The sequence below is a fragment of the Pantherophis guttatus genome, chromosome 15 (assembly GCF_059756535.1).
Source record: "Pantherophis guttatus breed Tessera chromosome 15, ASM5975653v1, whole genome shotgun sequence".
NCBI lineage: Eukaryota > Metazoa > Chordata > Lepidosauria > Squamata > Colubridae > Pantherophis > Pantherophis guttatus.
The window spans coordinates 8,280,089-8,299,495 of record NC_142077.1 but is presented as its reverse complement, the minus strand read 5'-3'; the positions used below and the strand labels follow the sequence as shown (position 1 = coordinate 8,299,495).

The window sequence follows — 19,407 nt, the reverse complement described above, 5'->3', positions numbered from 1 at the left end:
TGCGTGTTTCAGCTGCAGCTATACACCCTCCTAAATTAAGCACTTGTCCTGCAAGTAAACAGCAGACAGCAGGTTAAAAAAAAATATGACATCATTGTCCCTCGTTCCCACCTACTCCACTTTTTCCTCTTTCTGACCCCATCAAGTTCCTCTTTGCCTGAAGGATCTCGTCACTCATATTTGAAGGTAATAATAGAACGGAACGGAACAGAACTCTTTATTGGCCAAGTGTGATTGGACACACAAGGAATTTGTCTTTGGTGCATAGGCTCTCAGTGTTCATGAAAAGACAAGATATATTGTCTTTTTTTTTTGTCTAATCCATCCATTGCTTAGCTCGGAGGAGCCAAGATTTTCTCTCTTGTGTTTTGCTAGCCAGGTTCTGCTATTAGCAGCGCCCGGATCTACAAACTCAAGATGATGAGACTTCGTAGAGAAGGGGCCAGCATGAAGATGACAAGAACTCAGTTATCCACTCCCCATTCGAAAAACCGGGTGTTTGTTTGTTTGTTTTTTTGTAGTTCCTCAGCTGTCTTTTAGTGACTTGTTATTGATGAAACGGCAAGTTGTGTTTGTTCTGCCTGAAATATGGCTATGGGCAATAAACCCCAGTGGTTCCTTGGGAGTGAGTAAAGATGCTTTCCTTCTTGAGAAGGGGAATCAACAACCTGCTATAAAAATGACGAATGGCTATCGTGTTGAGCTCGACAGCTAGGAGCATCTCAAGCTCTTGCCTGTTGGGCGATTCATTACCTCCTCTGACAAATAGGCCATTATCCTTCCTTCCCCCCCACCACCCACCCTCAAGATCCTTTTCTCTACAATTGTTGCTGCTCCCTGCCCTGGGCTGGCTGGCTGGCTGGCTGTCAGAGCGTGCCTTTTCATTTTGTAACTTGTCAAAAGGGAGAAGGAGAGGAAATGCTTTATATACTTCAGACTTGACTGAGCTTAAGTGATTTTACTCTCAAATTCCAGGGAAAGTAGAGGGAGGGAGAGGGAAGAGAGAGAGAGAGAGAGAGAGAGAGAGAAGAAAAAAAGCAAGATGTTGCCATTTCTACATGTAGGATATGAGAAAAATTCAAAAATAAAATAGTATGTAGGTATATAGATTAGAAACGCATGTAAGTGAAGATTCGATTTTGCTTGGGCAGCGGGTTGGACTGGATGACCTGCAGGGTCCCTTCCAGCTACTCTGTTAAATTTAAAGGCTCTGTTAAAGAGCCTTGGTGGTGCAGCAGACTAAAGTGCTGTTAAATAGCAACAGCTGCCTGCAATTACTGCAAGTTCAAATCTCACCAGGCTCAAGGTTGACTCAGCCTTCCATCCTTCCGAGGTAGGTAAAATGAGGACCCAGATTGTGGGGGCAATAAGCTGACTTTGTATAAAAAAGAACACCGTTTAGGGGGGCCGAAAGCCCTACTAAGCAGGTATATACAAAAGAATGAAGGCTATTGCTTAACGCATTGTAAGCCGCCCTGAGTCTCCGGAGAAGGGCGGCATATAAATCAAACCAATAAATAAATAAATAAATAAATTTGTTAGACATTATTCTGCTTTAAGATAGTTGGAGAGAAGACATGCTGAAAGCATACCAATATGTATCAATGCTGTGTTAGAATAGATCTTCTTCGGTTGGAGGCCCGTTAGAAACAGGCCCATTCTTGAATGCCAAGGCAATAGAGATAAGAAAGAGCCATGCTTGCAAAAAAATTTATGGGTAGTTATAGGGAGGTGTTGATGAACATGTAATTAGAGAAAAGAGATGATGTTCTCTCTAAAAGGCGCTTCGGATTAGCCGTGATCGGTCATTAGAGGCGCATTGGGGGGGGCATCGGGATAGGAAACTATAAAATGTAATGCTTTTGAAACTTTAGATGTGGTTTCGGGGCTCAAACTCCTTGTTGAGATCTGCTGGGATATACCCACCCTATTTTGCAAAATTGTTTTTATTATTTTCCTTTAATAAAGTCTCTTTGTTTTCATCGACCCATGCTTGTTGACTGAATTTATTTCCAACATACACCATCCTTTTTTTTTTGGTGCTCTCTAGATTGGTCGACGTTGCGTGGAAACGACTGTTTTTTTCGTAATGCTCTTGCTTTGCGAAAGACGGGCAGATGTTGAGGAAACCCATCCGGCTCAGGTGTGCGATTTATACCTTTTGAGCTACACGCTCGTAGGCGGGTTTTTTTTTCCCCCCAAGTGAACGCATCGAACAATATTAGTCCTTTTTCTTCCAATCTTGGTGTTTGTATCCATCAAGAGCGAGACACCCCCACAAAGGAACCTCATAAGTGCTCAATAAGATTGCCAGAGATGCGATCAACGGAAAGCGGGACGTCACAAACTACTGCCAAACCATGACATTTGCTGGACTTCTTTCATTTTGACAGGACATAAAATCCTGTTATGGTCTTCAACATGCCAGAGATTAATCGTTGGGAAGGCAGCAATCCAACAGGGCATTTTTTTTTCTTCCTGGAAACAATTGTGGTTTCCTCCCCTTCCTCCCCCCCAATCCTTTTCTCCCACCTGAAAAAATAACCCAACTGAAAAGGCGCGTTTCAAGCTCAGGATCCCTTCGTATAATTAAAAACAAAATATTCCATCCTGTTCGGTTTCTTTAGTTTCGCCCACGATGGGCAGAATGAAATGGGAGGGCTGCAAGGGGTGGAGATAGCCAGGAGCCACAAATATTTAAAATGGGTGTAAGGAGGAGACGCACATACGCACAAGATACGGCCTCTTTTAGCAAGCACGGACAAGGGACTTGTTAAGAGGCAGCGCTGCAGAACCAGAGTTCTGATTCGGAGAAAAACTCTGTTCCAGTGCAATTCCAACAGATGGGGGGGAAACCCTGAATTGACAAGAGAGAGGCTTGGAATTTTTTTAGGCGTTATTGGGAACTAGAGAGGAGAGGGAGGATAGAGAGAAAGAGAGAGAGAGAGAGAGAGAGAGACTGCACGCCACGATCATGCAATCCACCTTCAGCCCCCAACTGGCTTGCTTATGTGCCCTAACCCTCTCCTTCGCGATATATCCAGCGAGGCTGCAGACCCTCCCCAAAAAGACCGCAACGAGCAAGAACGGCAAGGACCCCAGATGTTGCGAAGAACTAAAAAAGCTGAAGGTCCAAGTGGCCAACCTCTCCTCCTTGTTCGAGGAGATGAGCAAGAAGCAGGACGACGTCCTGGAGCACGCCGTCACGCAGGTGATGGCCCTGGAAGGGAGCGTCAAGCTGATGGACGCCCGCCTCAACGACGTGGAAGGGAAGTACTCGGAGATGAATTCCCAGCTCGGCATCGTGCAGCTTCAGGCAGCTCAGACGGTCACCCAAACGTCCACAGGTAAGGAGAGGCTCCCCCCAGCCTTCCCTGAAGGGATCGCTTGCTAATGCAGAAAGAGCAGCCATCGTCACCCATCAGAGCTAAACTCTGATATATAAAATATATCTGAGTTATATAAAATATAACTGGGACGAAGGGAAGGGGAAGAATTAAGAGACTTAGATGAATCTTGTTGTGGCCCTCCTGGCAGCAGAGTCGGACAGTGAGGAGGTTGGGGAGGAACATGGGCCAGACCTAGGGGCTGGGGACGGCTCGGACGAGGGCTCTGCGTCGGAGGCAGAGAGGGAGATAGCCACTGATTTTGCTTGTCAGAAGGTCGCAAAAGGCAATCCCATGACCTTGGGACATAGCAACGGTCATAAATATGAACCAGTTGCCAAACATCTGAATTTTGATCCCATGATCATGCAGATGCTAGAAAGGTCGTTAAGCGTGAAAAACACTGTCCTCAATATGGTGAGGCTCGGCCTCAGCCTGGACTGTCAGCACTTCAACCTGCATTTACTCTAGTGCTGACATGAGAAGGAGAAGTGGAGGCGTCTGGAAAGAGACGTTTGACTTTTCACCTACTTATTTTCCCTGGAGATAATATCCCCTAGGAGATGGGATGGGAGGGGGGAAATTCCTTTGAGCCGGAGCAATAGATTAGGGGTAGAATGACTTGGAAGATGGCCAATGAGTGCAGGGGAGTGGGGAACGGAAAGGGAGGGTTTTGGGTCTGGAAGTCAGTGTTGGCTTCGATGAGTCGGAGGTAGAATGTCGTGCTTAATAAATGGGAATTTTTCTTCAAAGACTTTGTCTGAAATGCAATTTATTTGAGAGGACCTCGAAACCTGACATGGACATTCTCTCCACGCTTCCGAATCGCTTTATTCGTTGCCCTGTCCCGAAGAACAACGATAAGAAGGGCCTCGTGGAGACCGCCATCCAACATCTGTTGGATATTCAGACCATCGAGGCGGTCCTGAAGAGCCAAACAGGACAAGGGTTTTACTCCATTCTGTTCGTTGTTCCAAAGGCTTCGGGGTGGAGGGTGGGGAGCAATTCTGAATCTAAAAAAATTGAATCTATATCTGGTCTACAAAAGGTTCAAAATGAACTCCCTCCAATCCATCCTCGAGGGGATTCGGGAGGGCGACTTCCTGGCATCTATCGATCTAACGGAGGCTTACCTCCATGGGCCAATCCTCCCGGCACATCGCCTGTTTCTACGTTTTTGCGACAAAGGGGGATCACTATGGCAATGAAAAACAGTGAAAAAGTCACTTTTTTCAGTGCCGTTGTAACTGAACGGTCACTAAACGGACTGTTTAATGGAGGAGGACTACCTGTATTCCCAGCTGGGTTTTGCTTTCATTTGCTGAAATCACAAAACACAGTAAAGTCGACGGGACAGTTGCACATGGCAACCATATGTCGTTATCAAATTTTTGGAGGCAAAGAAGGACGCGGTGGGCCCCAGGTTTTCCTGACAGGTGGGAATAATTCAACCTACGGCGCTTTTATTTTCTCGTTCAGATGCCGTGTACGACTGCTCGTCCCTTTATCAGAGAAATTACAGATCTTCTGGGGTCTACAAACTTCTCCCTGATGAGTTTCTGGGAAGTCCAGAATTGCAGGTAAGACGTTACAACACGCCGTGGGAAGAGAGGAAAAGCAGGAAGCTATATAAGGTTTAACATTCCTATAGACCAGGGGTCAGCAACCCGCAGCTCTGGAGCCGCATGTGGCTCTTTCATCTCTCTGCTGTGACTCCCTGTTGCTGATCGGCTCCACAATTGATAGGGCTTTCGATTAGGACAGGTAGAGGAAAAAGGATGCCGCGCTAGGAGGAGACTCTATGGTGGGGGAATGGACTTCCAGTCGGCAGAGGAAAAAGGACGCAGTGCTAGGAGGAGACTATGATGGCGGAACCGGACTTCCGATCGGCTCCAGAATTGAACGGGGGCTTCCGGTTAGGACTTTTGTGGCTCTTTGAGTGTTTAAGGTTGCCGACCCTCTATAGACGTAAAAACAGTGCCTATCTTAAGAGGATTCCCAGTTGTGTACAAACAGCAACGACTCTACAGGATGGAATTAGGCTTCGGCCACTTCGATTTGCTATTTGCACCTTTTCAAAATGAGATGCAACTTTTCGGTGCCTTCCCATTCCAGGCAAAGCCACAGTGGCGCAGTGAGTGCAGTACTGCAGGCTACTTCTGCTGTCTGCCGGCTGCCTACAATTTGGCAGTTCAAATCTCACCAGGCTCAAGGTTGACTCAGCCTTCCATCCTTCCAAGGTGGGTAAAATGAGGACCCAGATTGTTGAGAACAATAGGCTGACTCTATAAACTGCTTTTGCTATTTGCTCCACAAGAAAGGTAGGTGAGTTGCTAGAACATGGGTCGGCAACCTGCAGCTCTGGAGCTGCATGTGGCTCTTTCACCTCTCTGCTGCGGCTCCCTATCGCTCAAAATATGCATCAAAACCGCCAATGTGCGACACCCACCAGCACGTGATTTACTGAGCTTTTCAACCCCCAATAGGCCAACCATGGATAAATCCAAGAAAAGAAAAGTTTCAGAAGAAAACAGAATGTTTAATTCAACTACATAGGCTAGTTTTGTGGCCGCTCAAGAAATAAGTCAGGCCCGGGAAGGGTTTTGTGACTCCCGGTGTTTTCTTTTCTGTGGGAAACGGGTCCAAATGGCTCTTTGAGTATTTAACGTTGTAGGTCCCTGTGCTAGAACATATGCTTGAAACATGAAGTTACGCTGATATTCACTGTCTCGGTAAATTACCACCATGCCGGAGTGGTCCTCAACCTTTCCGAATGTCTGAAATCGCTCTTCTTTTCATTTTCCCAGGTATACTGTGACATGGAGACAGATGGAGGAGGCTGGACTGTCATCCAAAGGCGGAAAATTGGCTTGATCTCTTTCAGCCAAAATTGGAAGCAGTACAAGGAAGGGTTTGGAAATCTGCAGGGAGATTTCTGGCTGGGAAACGAACACATCCACCGGCTTTCCAAGAGGCCGTCCACGTTGCGTGTGGAGCTGGAGGCAAGTACAATAGCTTCACCTGTCCGGCTGACCTTTCACAGACCACTCGGTTAGGGGCTGTGGGATGTTGCAGCGTTCAAGAGAAAAGGAACTTGAAAGCAATGAGAAGCACTTAGTGTCAATGTACTGTAGAAGACCTGGGGTAGCTGGGAAGGGTTACCAAAGGTGATCTAATAATGCCAGTTTAGCCATGGCATTTGTCACTTCAAACTCGAGCAGTATAGACCATGATTAGGCTGCGTAACTATTTTCCTAGGGCAGTGTTGTGGTCCGCCAGCAGCCTGCGGAGCTGACAGCAGAGTCGGACAGTGAGGAGGCTGGGGAGGAACAGGGGCCAGTCCTGGAGTCTGGGGAAGGCTCTGATGAGGGCTCTGTGTTGGAGGCAGAGATGGGGCCGGGGTCATCTTGGAGTGATGCACGGACTGCGGAGCCTCCAGAGTCGGACATCAGAGAGGCAGAGGAACAGGGGGAGCCTGTTCCTAGCGCACGCATGTGCAGAGCTGCCAGAAGGCAAGAACAGTTAAAACAAAAGGGACGACTCAGGAGTAAGGCTTGGAGATGATTGGCCCCTCCCATAAGGCTTAAAAGAGGAGCAAAGGCATGTGGGCCCTTTGCAGGAAAGCAACATTGTTAATTCTATTCCCAGTCGGCATCTCTGTTTGATTCTGGACTCCGTGTGGTTCTGCCAAGTAGGTCTTTGGCAGCGTGTCAAGGGAGATAAAGGTGGGTCATTATCCTGAAGGACTTCTCTCGCAGGACTTTTTTGCAACTAATTGGGACTCAGCTGTGAATGAACGTAATTCACAGCTGTTGCAATAAAAGAGGTTTTTGGGACTACTTGTGTGTTTTAATGACTCAGGAAGCCTAGATCAGAACAGGCAGCCCCGGCTAACTGGAGGCACTGAAGTTGTGAATGCTCCAACACTGGAAGTTTTTAAGATGTTGGATAACCCTTTGTCTGAAGTGGTGTAGGGTTTCCTGCCTAAGGAGCGGGTTGGACTAGAAGACCTCCAAGGTCCCTTCCAACTCTGCTATTCTATTCTATTCTATTCTATTCTATTCTATTCTATTCTATTCTATTCTATTCTATTCTATTCTATTCTATTCTATTCTATTCTATTCTATTCTATTCATTTCCTCTCCTCAGAGCTTGGTGAAACACCAATATTTCAGGTAAATATTTCCCTGAATCAAGCATAAATAAGGCAGAATGGGACAATTCGCCACAGCCAAATTGCCACGGCCAACTCGCCATGGGACACATTGCCACGTTCAACTCAGAGTGGGCCAACTCGCTGCGGGACAATTTCACAATTCAGTTTAATTATTTTAAATAAATTAAACTAGATTTTGATTTTTGTCATTCACATTCCATTCTGTCCCTTCTTCTTTTGCATCCTTTCTTTAATGATTCTATTCCACCTTCCATCCTTCTGAGGTGGGTAAAATCAGGACCCAGATTGTTGGGGTCAAGAGGCTGACTCTGTAAACCGCTTAGAGAGAGCTGTAAAGCACTATGAAGCACTATATAAGTCTTAACTGCTATTCCTTCCTTCCTTCCTTCCTTCCTTCCTTCCTTCCTTCCTTCCTTCCTTCCTTCCCTCCCTCCCTCCCTCCCTCCCAGTGGTTAGAATGCAATATTGCAGGTTAATTCTGCTCACTGTCAGCAGTTCGATCCTGGCTCAAGGTTGACTCAGCCTTCCATCCTTTCGAGGTGGGTCAAATGAGGACCCAGATTGTTGAGGGCAATAGGCTGACTCTGTAAATCGCTTAGAGTGCTGTAAAGCACTGTGAAGCGGTATATAAATCTAAATGCTATTGCTATTTCTTTGTTATTAGTGTAATTTTTGTCCATGGCAGGTTCTCCCACGGTGAGTTGGCTGTGGCAAGTTGGCCATGACGAATTGTCACCGACGGTAAATAGGGGGTGTCTCCTTTTGATTTCCTTCTTGCCCTGCAGGACTGGGATGGCAACAGCGTTTTTGCTCAATACAGTCGTTTTGCGGTGGGCAACGAGTTGAGCAGCTACCGCCTCTTCCTGGCCAATTTCAGCGGCAGCGTGCCCCGCGACTCCATGCGGTACCATAACAACACGGCCTTCAGCACCATGGACAAAGACAACGACAAGTGCGTCGATCACTGTGCGGAGTTACGCAAAGGTCAGCCGTGTGTAGTGATGGGCTTCAAATAATTTAATAACCACTTCTCCGCACTAATGACTGGCCGGGTAGGCATGGCCAGGGGGTGTGACAGGCAGCACTCGGCCTCCTGCACCGCCCTGGGAGCAAAAATGGGCCGTGGGGAGGTGCACGCCCCCCCCGTGCCCCGTTTTGGGCCTAGTAGGCCTCCCTGCACTTACCTGGGAGCCAAAATGGGGTGCATGGGGACTCCTGGAAGGGGTGGGGTGGGACCAGCCAGCAATTTAACTACCGGTTCACCCGAACCGGCTGAATCCCACCACTGGCCATGTGCCAAAAACTCCTCCTCTTCCTGTTATCAATGTTTGTTAAGCGGGACCACCGTCCACCTTTGTATTTAAAGAACACTCCCCAAATTCTTCATAGGAAAATCAGTCCGTCCCTTAGCCCAGTTCCACCTGGTTCTTCCGGTTGACTTCTCTTGCCCAGATTCCAGAAGGGCAACTCTTCCTAAGTGTTGATTGCTCCGTTCTTTGAATTTCCCCATTTCTCTTGTAAGCACAAGTAGTCCTTGACGTACGACCACAACAATTGAGCCCAAAATTTCTGTTCCTAAGAGAGGCATTTGTTACATGAGTTTTGCCCCGTTTTACCATTTTTCTTGCCACCGTTGTTAAGTGAATCAGTGCCATTCTTAAATCAGTAGCACGGCTATTAAGTGAATCTGGACTCCCCTCTTGACTTTGCTCGTCAGAAGGGGGATCACATGACCCCACGACACTGCAACCGTCATAAATGTAAGTTGCCAAGCGTCTGGATTTTGATCACATGATCATGGGGATGCTGCAACGGTGTGTGAAAAACAGTCGTAAGTCACTTTTTTCAGTGATGATGTAAGTTTGAACAGTCACTCAATGGACTGTTGTTAAGTCGAGGACTATCTGTAGAGCGTTTTGAGTAGTCTTCCTGCTCCATCACGCTCCATCAGCTATTTAGCAGTGGCAAAAAAAAAAAAATACCTTCGCCACGTGGGATGAGTTAAATTGGTGTCATTTTCAATACAGGGAGTCCTCGAAGTACGACCACAATTGAGTCCACCATTTATGTTGCTAAACGAGACATTTATTAAGTGAGTTTACGACTTTTCTTGCCCAAGTTGTTAGCAGTTGTTAAATTAGTCACACAGCAAAAAGAGGAATCAGGTGACGCCGGGACACTGTAACCGTCATAAATATGAAGCAGTTGCCGAGCTTCTGAATTTTGATCACATGACCACGGGGATGCTGCAATGGTCACAAGTGTGGAAAGTGTGCCATAAATCACATTTTTCAGTGCTGTTATAATTTCGAACGGTTCCTAAATGAACTGTTGTTATGTCGAGGATGACTTGTAGTACACGTTCAGACACCGGCAACGGCCATTTCCCCGATGCTTTGCAATTCGTTGACCCTCGGCCAGGTGCCAGTGCAGAGATCTGTTGACGATGAGGACCTTTTCAGAAAGATCACTATTTTGTTGTTAGTTGCGAAGTCGTGTCCGACCCATCGCGACCCCATGGACGACGTTCCTCCAGGCCTTCCTGTCCTCTACCATCCTCCAGAGTCCATTTAAGCTCACGCCGACTGCTTCGGTGACTCCATCCAGCCACCTCGTTCCCTGCCGTCCCCTTCTTCTTTTGCCCTCCATCGTTCCCAGCATTCGGCTCTTCTCCAGTGAGTCCTTCCTTCTCATTGGGTGGCCAAAGTGTTTGAGTTTCCTCTTCAGGATCTGGCCTTCCAAGAGCAGTCAGGGTTGATCTCCTCTAGGACTGACCGCTTGGATGGCCTTGCAGTCCAAGAGACTCACAGGATTCTTCTCCAGCACCAGAGTTCAAAGGCCTCCAGTCTTTGGCACTCAGCCTTCCTTGTGGTCCAATTTTCACAGCCATCCATTGCAACTGGGAAAACCATCGCCTTGACTATACGCTCTTTTGTTGGCAGGGTGATGTCTCTGCTTTTTAGTAAGCAGTCTAGATTTGCCATAGCCTTCCTCCCCAGGAGCAAGCGTCTTTTAATTTCTTGGCTGCAGTCCCCATCTGCGGCAATCTTGAAACCCAGGAAAATAAAATCTGTCACTACCTCCATTTCTTCCCCATCGATTTGCCAGGAATCGAGAGGGTTGGATGCCATGATCTTAGTTTTCTTAATGTTGAGTTTCAAGCCAACTTTTGCACTCTCCTCCTTCACCCGCATCAAGAGGCTCTTTAGTTCCTCTCCACTTTCTGCCATCTGCATATCTGAGGTTGTTGAGATTTCTCCCCGCAATCTTATATCGGCATTTTAAAAGTTTTATTTCATAAACCCCTCGTCTTCTTCTTTCTCAAAAGGGGGCTACTGGTACAACTGTTGCACGGACTCCAACCTGAACGGGATTTACTATCGTAAGGATGAACATAACAAGAGCACCGATGGCATCACCTGGTACAGCTGGCGTGGGAAACTCTATTCGCTGAAGAGGGTCGAGATGAAGATCCGGTCAACGGACTTCAAGGCCTAGAGGGGCCCAACTGAGTCGAGTAAAGAGATGGCCTCACCTCTAAAGGAGGGGGCACCGGAGGGGTGGGTGGGAGATAGGAAGGGGGAAGCACCGTCATTGATGTCAAGAATGAGCTTACATATGGGGAATGCCCTTCATCGGTAGCAAGGCAGGTGCTCGCCTCTTTCAGCCTCCACCTGAACGTCTCTGGATCTTTCTGACGACAATGTTCTCTATCAGGATACTCACCTATTCCCCTGAATTAACGTAGATTTGCCTTTGTTTATTTCCCTGGTGGACTGGAATCTCGGGGAGGACTGGGAGGGAAGAAGCTACGCCAGAGTTTTGCCAAACTTATTGCATAGTGGATTGCTCCACTTATGGAAATCGGATGCTTAGGATATATATATATATTTTTTGCAGTTGTAAATCAAAATAGTGCTCGATCCAAACACCTCTTTCCCATCCAGTAGTATAATAAAATCCTCTTGATTTTAAAACTGAAGTTTGAGGCCAAGTATATAGTCCTCGGGACAAAAATGTTTCCAGTCGAGGAGAATTTCTGGAAATGTCAACCAACACGGTGTGTGTGTGTGTGTGTCTAATCTGGTGTCAATGCTGTGAAGAATCTGAGGTTGCAAAAGAGTCATTTGGTTACTGGCAGAGGAGAGCTATAAATCTTTGCCACTCTTTCAGGGACAAAGAGACATTGAGACTGTCCTCCAGCCCCCCCAAAAAAGACCTCTGGATAATATCAGGTGGATATTTGGTTTTCGGCTCTGTCTACTTACTATGCATAGGGAAGGACAGAATTTAGCATGAATATTTTTTCAAACGATGTTGTTTCCTGTTTAAAAAAAAAAAAGAAATCCCCACTTTCTTCCTTTACTCTAGACCAGTGTTTCCCAAACTTGGCTATTTTAAGATACATGGACTTCAACTCCCAGAATTCCCCAGCCAGTATGCCTGGTTGAGGAATTCTGGGAGTTGAAGTCCATACATCTTCAAAGGGTCAAGTTTGGGAAACACTGCTCTAGATCAGTGTTGGCAAACTTTTTCGGTTTCAAGTGCCGAAAGAGGAGCCTGCAGCGTGCGCGTGCAGGGGACTACTGGAAACCGGAAGAACAGCTCCCTGGCGTGCACACGCGCAGGAGCGCTGGAAACCGGAAGAGCAGTTCCCCAGCGCGCGCTGGGAAGCTGAGCTTCCAGTTACCGGTGTCTGCATGTGCGCCGGTCACCTGGACTTCCAGGTTCTAGCACGCATGTGCGCGTGAAGACTAGCCGGAGAGCATGTGCGTGCCGGAAACCGGAAGCTCAGCTTCCCGGCATGCACATGCGTGCCAGGGAGCTGCTCTTCTTGGTTTCTGGTGCTCCTGCGGATGTGAAGACCAGCTGGCTGGCATGTGTACACTGGAACCTGGAAGAGCAATGGGTGACGGCTGGTGTGCCTGGAGAGTGGTTCTGCGTGCCACTTCCGGCACGTGTGTGCCATAGAATAAGAATAAGAATAATTTTATTTCTATACCGCCCTTCTCCCGAAGGACTCAGGGCGGTGCACAGCCTATTAAAAGCACAAGACAAACTTCAGCTAAAATAATTTAAAATTATTAAAAAATTCGGCTCAATTTAAAACCCCAGAAATTTAAAACACCCAATTTAAAATTATTATGTTGATAGCCCGGCCTGGCGGAACAACAGGGTCTTGAGTGCACAGCGAAATACCCGGAGGTCGGAGATCTTACGCACTTCCGGGGGCAGTTCATTCCACAGGGCTGGGGCTCCCACAGAGAAGGCCCTCCCCCTGGGTGTCGCCAGCCGACATAACTTGGCCGATGGCACCCTGAGGAGACCCTCTCTGTGGGAGCGAACTGGCCGGTGGGAGGCTAGGTCCGCCATCATGGCTCTAGACAAATTTCCCCAAGCGAGAACCAGATGCAGGGGTTGCCGAGCCTAGGGATGCCTCCAATCCTTGCTCTGGAATTGTCCGTGGTCAAAGGACTTCCAGAGAAGCATAGAGCTGCCTCCTCTGTCACACGGGCTTACCAACCGAGAGAGCAAAGGGGAAACAGCCTACCTGATAAGAGCCTCAAGGATGGCTGGCGTAGGCCCCTTCTGAAACTCCAGCTCTTTGTAGTGTAGCGCCTTGGCATAGGCTCGGCACTTGGCAGCCCGTTCTCCCAATAAGATGATGCCGTTATCGTCTCCCAATGGCAGCGGACCCTGCGTGGAGGAAGCCGGGCAAAAGCATCAGGGCTGGGATGGAGCGCAAGCCTCTGGGGCAATCTAGAGCAGGGGTCCCCAACCTGTGACTGGCCCAGAGTAGCTGGCCAATGCACGCACATGTCTGTACGCACACAGCTCCGCTTCAGTGTCGCCACAAGCATCGTGAGCGCTCACCACCCCGCTTGCACGAGCCACGGATATGCGCGGGTGCAAGCACACTCGCATGTGCCTGTCCCTCCCATGAAATCATCCCCTTCCCCACCCCCCAGACCACCAACTTGGAAAGGTTGGGGAACTCGGATCTAGAGAACATTATGTAAGCAATTAAATGCAAGCTTATTCATGAGCCCTGGAGGCGCAGTGGTTATTATTATTATTAGTGTATGGCATTGTTCAGTAGCCAGGAGACCACAATGCTACTGCAGAGTCGTAGTTTGCCTTGCCAAGGTACCAACCCTATTATAGGAAATGTTTGCCTGCTTCTTAAGGTGCAGCACAGGAGGGCGAGCTGGCTTTGCACCAGAGAGAAAGACAAGCGGCTGTTCCGGCAGTATCACCAAGGGCTCCCCCCTCCTTTCCTGGGGCTGCCTTGCAAACAGGCACCGCAACCGGGAAGGTTCAGAGCCACCCCAGGATCTGACTGCCTGCATAGAGCACCAGCTCGTCTCCCCACCGAAGTGGTACCTATCTATCTACTTGCATCGAACGTGCTTTCGAATGTTTAGGTGGACAGTCGCTGAGGCAAGTGACAGGAGCTCACCCTGCCAGTCAGTGCTAGAGCTCGAACCGCTGGAGTCGAGACCATCTGCAGCATCATTAAGCCATTTGAGCCACCGCGCCACTTGGTGTCGTGGTTAGAATGGCAATATTGCAGCCTCACTCTGCCCACCGCCCACAGTTCAATCCTGAGCCGCTCAAGGTTGACTCAGCTTTCCATCCTTCCGGGGTCGGTCAAACGAGGCCCCAGATTGTTGGGGCCAAGATGCTGACTCTGTAAACCGCTTAGGGAGGGCTGTAAAGCACCGCAAAGTGGTATATAAGTCTAAGCGCTATTGCTATTTCTGCACAATCAGCAAAGTCACCTGCCTCTTCATGAGATCAGAGCAAAGCTGTTAAAAAGAAAGTCAAAAAACTTCCACCCCCAACGTGCTTTACCTTGTCGCTGTGCTCCATGAACTCAGCCAAATTGAGCAGGGTCTGGGTGACCTCAGCAATATCCTGAGACGTCAGCGCCAGCTCGATGCTACGGATCAGCTCATCCTGCTGGTCTTCGTTCAGCTCAGACCAGCATGAAACAAAGGCCGCGTTAAACAGATCTCTGAAGTGGGGGAGAGAGCAAAAGGGGGATACAGAGAATGGAACAGTAAGTCTGCCAACATTGAACATACCACTTCACTGATCCAAACTGAACCCAGACCCACATCTCATTAAGAGTCCATAACTGCACAGGGGAGAATATAGAAACAACTGTCAGACATGGGAACTGACCAGCAACCAGAAAATCTTCATTCTCAAACTACCCCTTAATATTCTTTCAGCATTCAAACAACCTTTTTTCTGTCCAATTTGATATCCTCAGTGAACGTTTTATTGATGGTACGTCACCTACTCCCTCTTGCTTTCAAGCACTGATTCATAACTCACTATTCTTCATTCCATTTTTCCCATCAAGCACAAATACTTACCCTTGGATATGTTAACCTTCAAATGCACAGCATGCAAACGATTTAACCTTTGCTGCAAAACATTTAGCTTCTCAACCAAACACCCAGGACCATCGGACTCCAAAAGTTCACATCCCAATTGTCTAGAGCAGGGGTCGGCAACCTTAAAACACTCAAGAGAGCCATTTGGACCCGTTTCCCACAGAAAAGAAAACATTGGGAGCCACAAAACTCTTCCCGTGCCCGACTATTTCCTGAGCGGCCACAAAACTAGCATATGTAGTTGAATTAAAGATTCTGTTTTCTTCTGAAACTTTTCTTTTCTTGGATTTATCCATGGTTGGCCTACCGGGGATCGAAAAGCTTAACAAATTGCGAGTCGGTGGGTGTCGCACACTGGCAGTTGTGACACATATTTTGAGCGATAGGGAGCCGCAGCAGAGGGATGAAAGAGCCACATGTGGCTCCAGAGCCGCGGGTTGCTGATCCCTGGTCTAGCAAGATTTCTTAGTCATCCAGGTCATGGTTTTCCCAAAGATGCTTTTACTCCAAGAGGCAACTGGACTTTCTTGTGGAATGCAGGTGAAGAGGGAAGTCACAGCAATGACCTGGTGGCAACAATATGTTCGGCTGGAGCGTCGTCGGCTTTGATCGCAGCAGTCACGAACACGAGGCCGATAGCGGCGTTCTCCTGCCACCCACACAGCTGACTGGCAGATCTCCGAAGCCCAGCTGATTGGCGGTCGGAGACCAGATGGAGGCCGGAAGCGCAGGCACCCGATGGTGGACTGCTGATGAGAAACCAAATGCTGACGCCAGATGCTACTAGGTGGGACGGGGCGTGGTCTTGCCTATATATCTATATAGGGCACTGGGAGGCAGTTGCTCCCAGCGCTGACTTTGCAACTGTCAAAACTCATTTGTGTCAGGCCTCAGGTTTGAATAAACAAGTACCAACCATTTCCAGAGCTTGTTCGTTTCTGGCGTTCGTAAGGCCTGGGGACTGGACACCTGAGAGTTGTCAGCGAAAGAGTTGATGCCGCTGACAATTGATCTGAGTGGAGTTCCATCTTTGTGGATTTTGGGAAGTCCACAAGGAAGTCCAGTTGACTCGCGCCCCAAACCAAAACACTTCTACTATCACACACACACTTCCCTTAAACATTTTTTTTTTACACTTGCATTAAACAACCAAGTGGACACTTCTTGGTCTTCTCCCTGGATTGATGTTGAATTTCTACCTGGCCATGGGGTTGTAGGCCTGAGCCAAGGCCCAGCACGAGCGCAGTGAGGGCGATGAGGAGTCTTTCAACAGTTCCAGGCTCAGCCGCCTCAACCATTCCAACCAATCATCCTTGGAAACTCTTCGGGCTGCACCCCAGGCCTAGAATACAAAGGGCTCTTCTATGGGTTGCTGCAATCAGCTACTCGTCAGGGCCAGAGAAACTGACAGCATGGGGGGCCACGGGACCCCAACTCCTGAAAGCCCCTCCCCCCCAAAAATCATGTTGCTGAAATTCAGTGAAAAATGTCTGGCGTTTTAATGGGCCGCTTTGTGATGGCACGAAGAGTTGGAAGATGGTCACACAACCGTACGTATGGGTATCTCAAGCTCACCCACTTGAATGTGTATGGACTTCAATTCCCAGAATTCCCCAGCCAGTTCTCAGTCCTATCCAGCCAAGCATTCTGGTTCTCATATTGAATAACTGGATGAATTTGAATTTCACAAGCTTGCACTGATTTATTTATTTATTTATTTTTATTAAATTTCTATACCGCCCTTCTCCCGAAAGACTCAGGGCGGTGAACAGCCACAAGATAAAACACGTAAATACAAAAATTTAAAATAGATTAAAAATGAATTAAATAATTTGGCTGAATTTAAAATACCCCATAATTTAAAACAAATTAAAATTTCTATTTAAAAGGGGAGAAGATTTAGGCCAGGCCAGCTTGATGAAATAAAAAAGTCTTAAGCGCGCGACGGAAGGTGCGCAGATCCAGGATCCTCCGTATCTCCGGGGGGAGCTCATTCCAGATTGTAGGTGCCCCCACAGAGAAGGCTCTCCCCCTAGGGGCCGCCAGTCGACATTGTTTGGCCGACGGCACCCGGAGGAGCCCCTCTCTATGGGAGCATACTGGCCAGTGGGAGGCTATTGGTGGGAACTGAGAGCTCATTTGATGCTGCTTCCCGACCATTTAAAGTTTTAATGCTGCCTGAGGTTTAAAAGATGGTCATAACTTTCTATACTTTATTGATAGCCTTATCCTCCATGAATCTGTCTACATAGGGACAGCAATCCCCATTTCTCCAGTTGCCTGGAAGCTTCGTTTTTTAAAGTTCTTCGAACGTGGGAAAACCAGTCTGACAAATGCTGCCTCCGTTTTGAAAGTGACATGAAGTCTGCTAGATCAGGGGTATCAAACTCAAGGTCCACGGGTCGAATCCAGCCAACAGGGTGCTTAGATCTGGCCCACAGGGCCGCCCTGGAAACAGCAAAGGACCATCCCGCAATGCCTCTGCCAGTGAAAACAGAGTCCAAGAGGGCCATGTGCATCTTCCTGGGCCCCCTTTTTGGCTGCCATGACCTCCTGCAGCCTTTTGCCAGCAAAAACCATGATGAGCCTGGATAGCTCAACAGACAGAGCACTGTAATTTAACACCAGCTGTCTGCAATTAAAGTAAGATCGAATCTCGCCAGGCTCAAGGTTGACTCAGCCTTCCATCCTTTCTAAGGTAGGTAAATTGAGGACCCAGTTTGTGGGGGCAATAAGCTGATTTTGTATAAATATACAAAACTATGAAGGCTATTGCTTAACGCACTGTAAGCAGCCCTGAGTCTCCGGAGAAGGGCGGCATATAAATCAAATAAAAATAATAATAATAATAATAAAAAAAAAACAGCTCCGTTTTGGCTGGCAGAGGGCTGCAGGAGGCCATGGCAGCCGAAAACAGGGCCTGGGGGGGGGGATGCGTGGGGCCACCTGGGCTGTTTTCGCTGGCAGAGGGCTAGCGAAACAAGCTAAAAACAAAACAAGAGGAGAAATGTTTCCCCTTTTGCTTTTGAGCATGCAAGAAGGGACAGGAAAGGAGAAAGGGAAAGAGGAAAGACAAAGAAAAAGAAGGGAAGACGGGAAGAGAGCAAGGAAGGAAAAATAAAGTGGGGAAGGAAGGAGAAGGAAGAAGGAAAGAAAAAAAAGAAAAGGAAGGAAGGAAGGAAGGAAGGGAAGGAAGATTATAATGAGAGTGAGGGAAGTCCTGCCTTAGCATTTGGCCATCACAGGTGCCACTGACAGGAGTGATGTCGAGCTGGCCACACTCACCCCAGCCCCCCAAGGTCAATCACAACCCTGATGCAACCCTGAATGAAATCGAGTTTGACACCCCTTGTGCTAGATCATCACAAGCTGGTCCAGGAAAACGTTGATGCCACAAAGCATCAGAAACTCCTGTTGCTGAAAACCGCTGCTAATGTGGAGAAGCGTGTCTCTGCCCAGCGCAGCCCCAAGGTTTACCTTCTGTAAGTTGATGGTGCTGACGTGCAGCTTCTTCATAGGCCCCGTTTCGACCGGGCCGCTGACGAGGGGCTCTCCTTGGCTGCTCCTCTGCATGCGGTGCTGGTATATCAGGGGGTCATCTTCTTCGTCAGCGAGAGTGTAGCCCTAAGGCAGAGCAGAGCAGCTGTTCATCGGAACCAAACCTAGCTTTATATTTGGGTATAGCACTGCTGTGGTTTGTACTTGCGGCCAAATAGAAGAGTCCAGAGTGAAACATTGGCATCTATGTGTCTCATCATTTCAACTTGTCATTAGAGGAAGCGGGGGGGGGGAGGTGTCAATTAAGGTAAAGGTTCCCCTCGCACATATGTGCTAGTCGTTCCCGACTCTAGGGGGCGGTGCTCATCTCCGTTTCAAAGCCAAAGAGCCCGCGCTGTCTGAAGACCTCTCCGTGGTCATGTGGCCGGCATGACTCAACGCCAAAGGCACACGGAACGCTGTTCCCTTCCCACCAAAGGTGGTCCCTATTTTTCTACTTGCATTTTTTATGTGCATATATATATATATATATATATGTATGTATATGTATATGTATATAAAAATGAAGGAACATTATGGAATTAAAGTGAAAGCTCAGAGCAGGAGCACAGATGAGAGACAGGTGTCCTTCAAATGAACAGCTTTTATCCTGCCATCTCATTCGGCTTCTTGAGGAGTCACTGACCTTCACAATCCTGCAGATGAGGACGTCGTATCGTTGGTGGTTTATTCTGTGACGCACCAATACTTTGTTCACCATTGGGATAAAGATCTGATACTGCAGGGGTGAGAAGAAGAAGGATTAGCACCCGGAAGACTTTCTTTTCTTTGGCAAGGACGACAACGGAAGAGAACAGCAGCTCTGAATGAACACCAAGAGTGACATTTTTAAAAAGTTAAATCTGCACAGGGATGCAGTCCTGAGAGCCAACAAATCACG

General features: G+C 48.0%; 2 protein-coding genes across 4 annotated transcripts in view; one reads left to right on the top strand and one right to left on the bottom strand.

Annotated features, from left to right (window-relative positions):
• Positions 1-19,407, bottom strand: part of MTOR (mechanistic target of rapamycin kinase) — an 88,401-nt gene that overhangs the window by 40,736 nt on the left and 28,258 nt on the right. For all 3 annotated transcript variants that reach the window (XM_060682799.2, XM_060682801.2, XM_060682800.2), the window contains 5 exons: positions 19,153-19,245; positions 18,447-18,593; positions 16,169-16,311; positions 14,419-14,581; positions 13,115-13,260 (listed from right to left, as the gene is read on the bottom strand). In XM_060682799.2, the coding sequence (XP_060538782.2) occupies positions 13,115-13,260; positions 14,419-14,581; positions 16,169-16,311; positions 18,447-18,593; positions 19,153-19,245 (692 nt within the window). The remainder of the gene's footprint in view (positions 1-13,114; positions 13,261-14,418; positions 14,582-16,168; positions 16,312-18,446; positions 18,594-19,152; positions 19,246-19,407) is intronic.
• ANGPTL7 (angiopoietin like 7) lies at positions 2,724-11,540 on the top strand. Its single transcript, XM_034430196.3, has 5 exons — positions 2,724-3,347; positions 4,866-4,966; positions 6,194-6,388; positions 8,349-8,547; positions 10,892-11,540. The coding sequence occupies exons 1-5, from the start codon at positions 2,975-2,977 to the stop codon at positions 11,059-11,061; spliced, it is 1,038 nt and encodes a 345-aa protein (XP_034286087.2). The 5' UTR covers positions 2,724-2,974; the 3' UTR covers positions 11,062-11,540.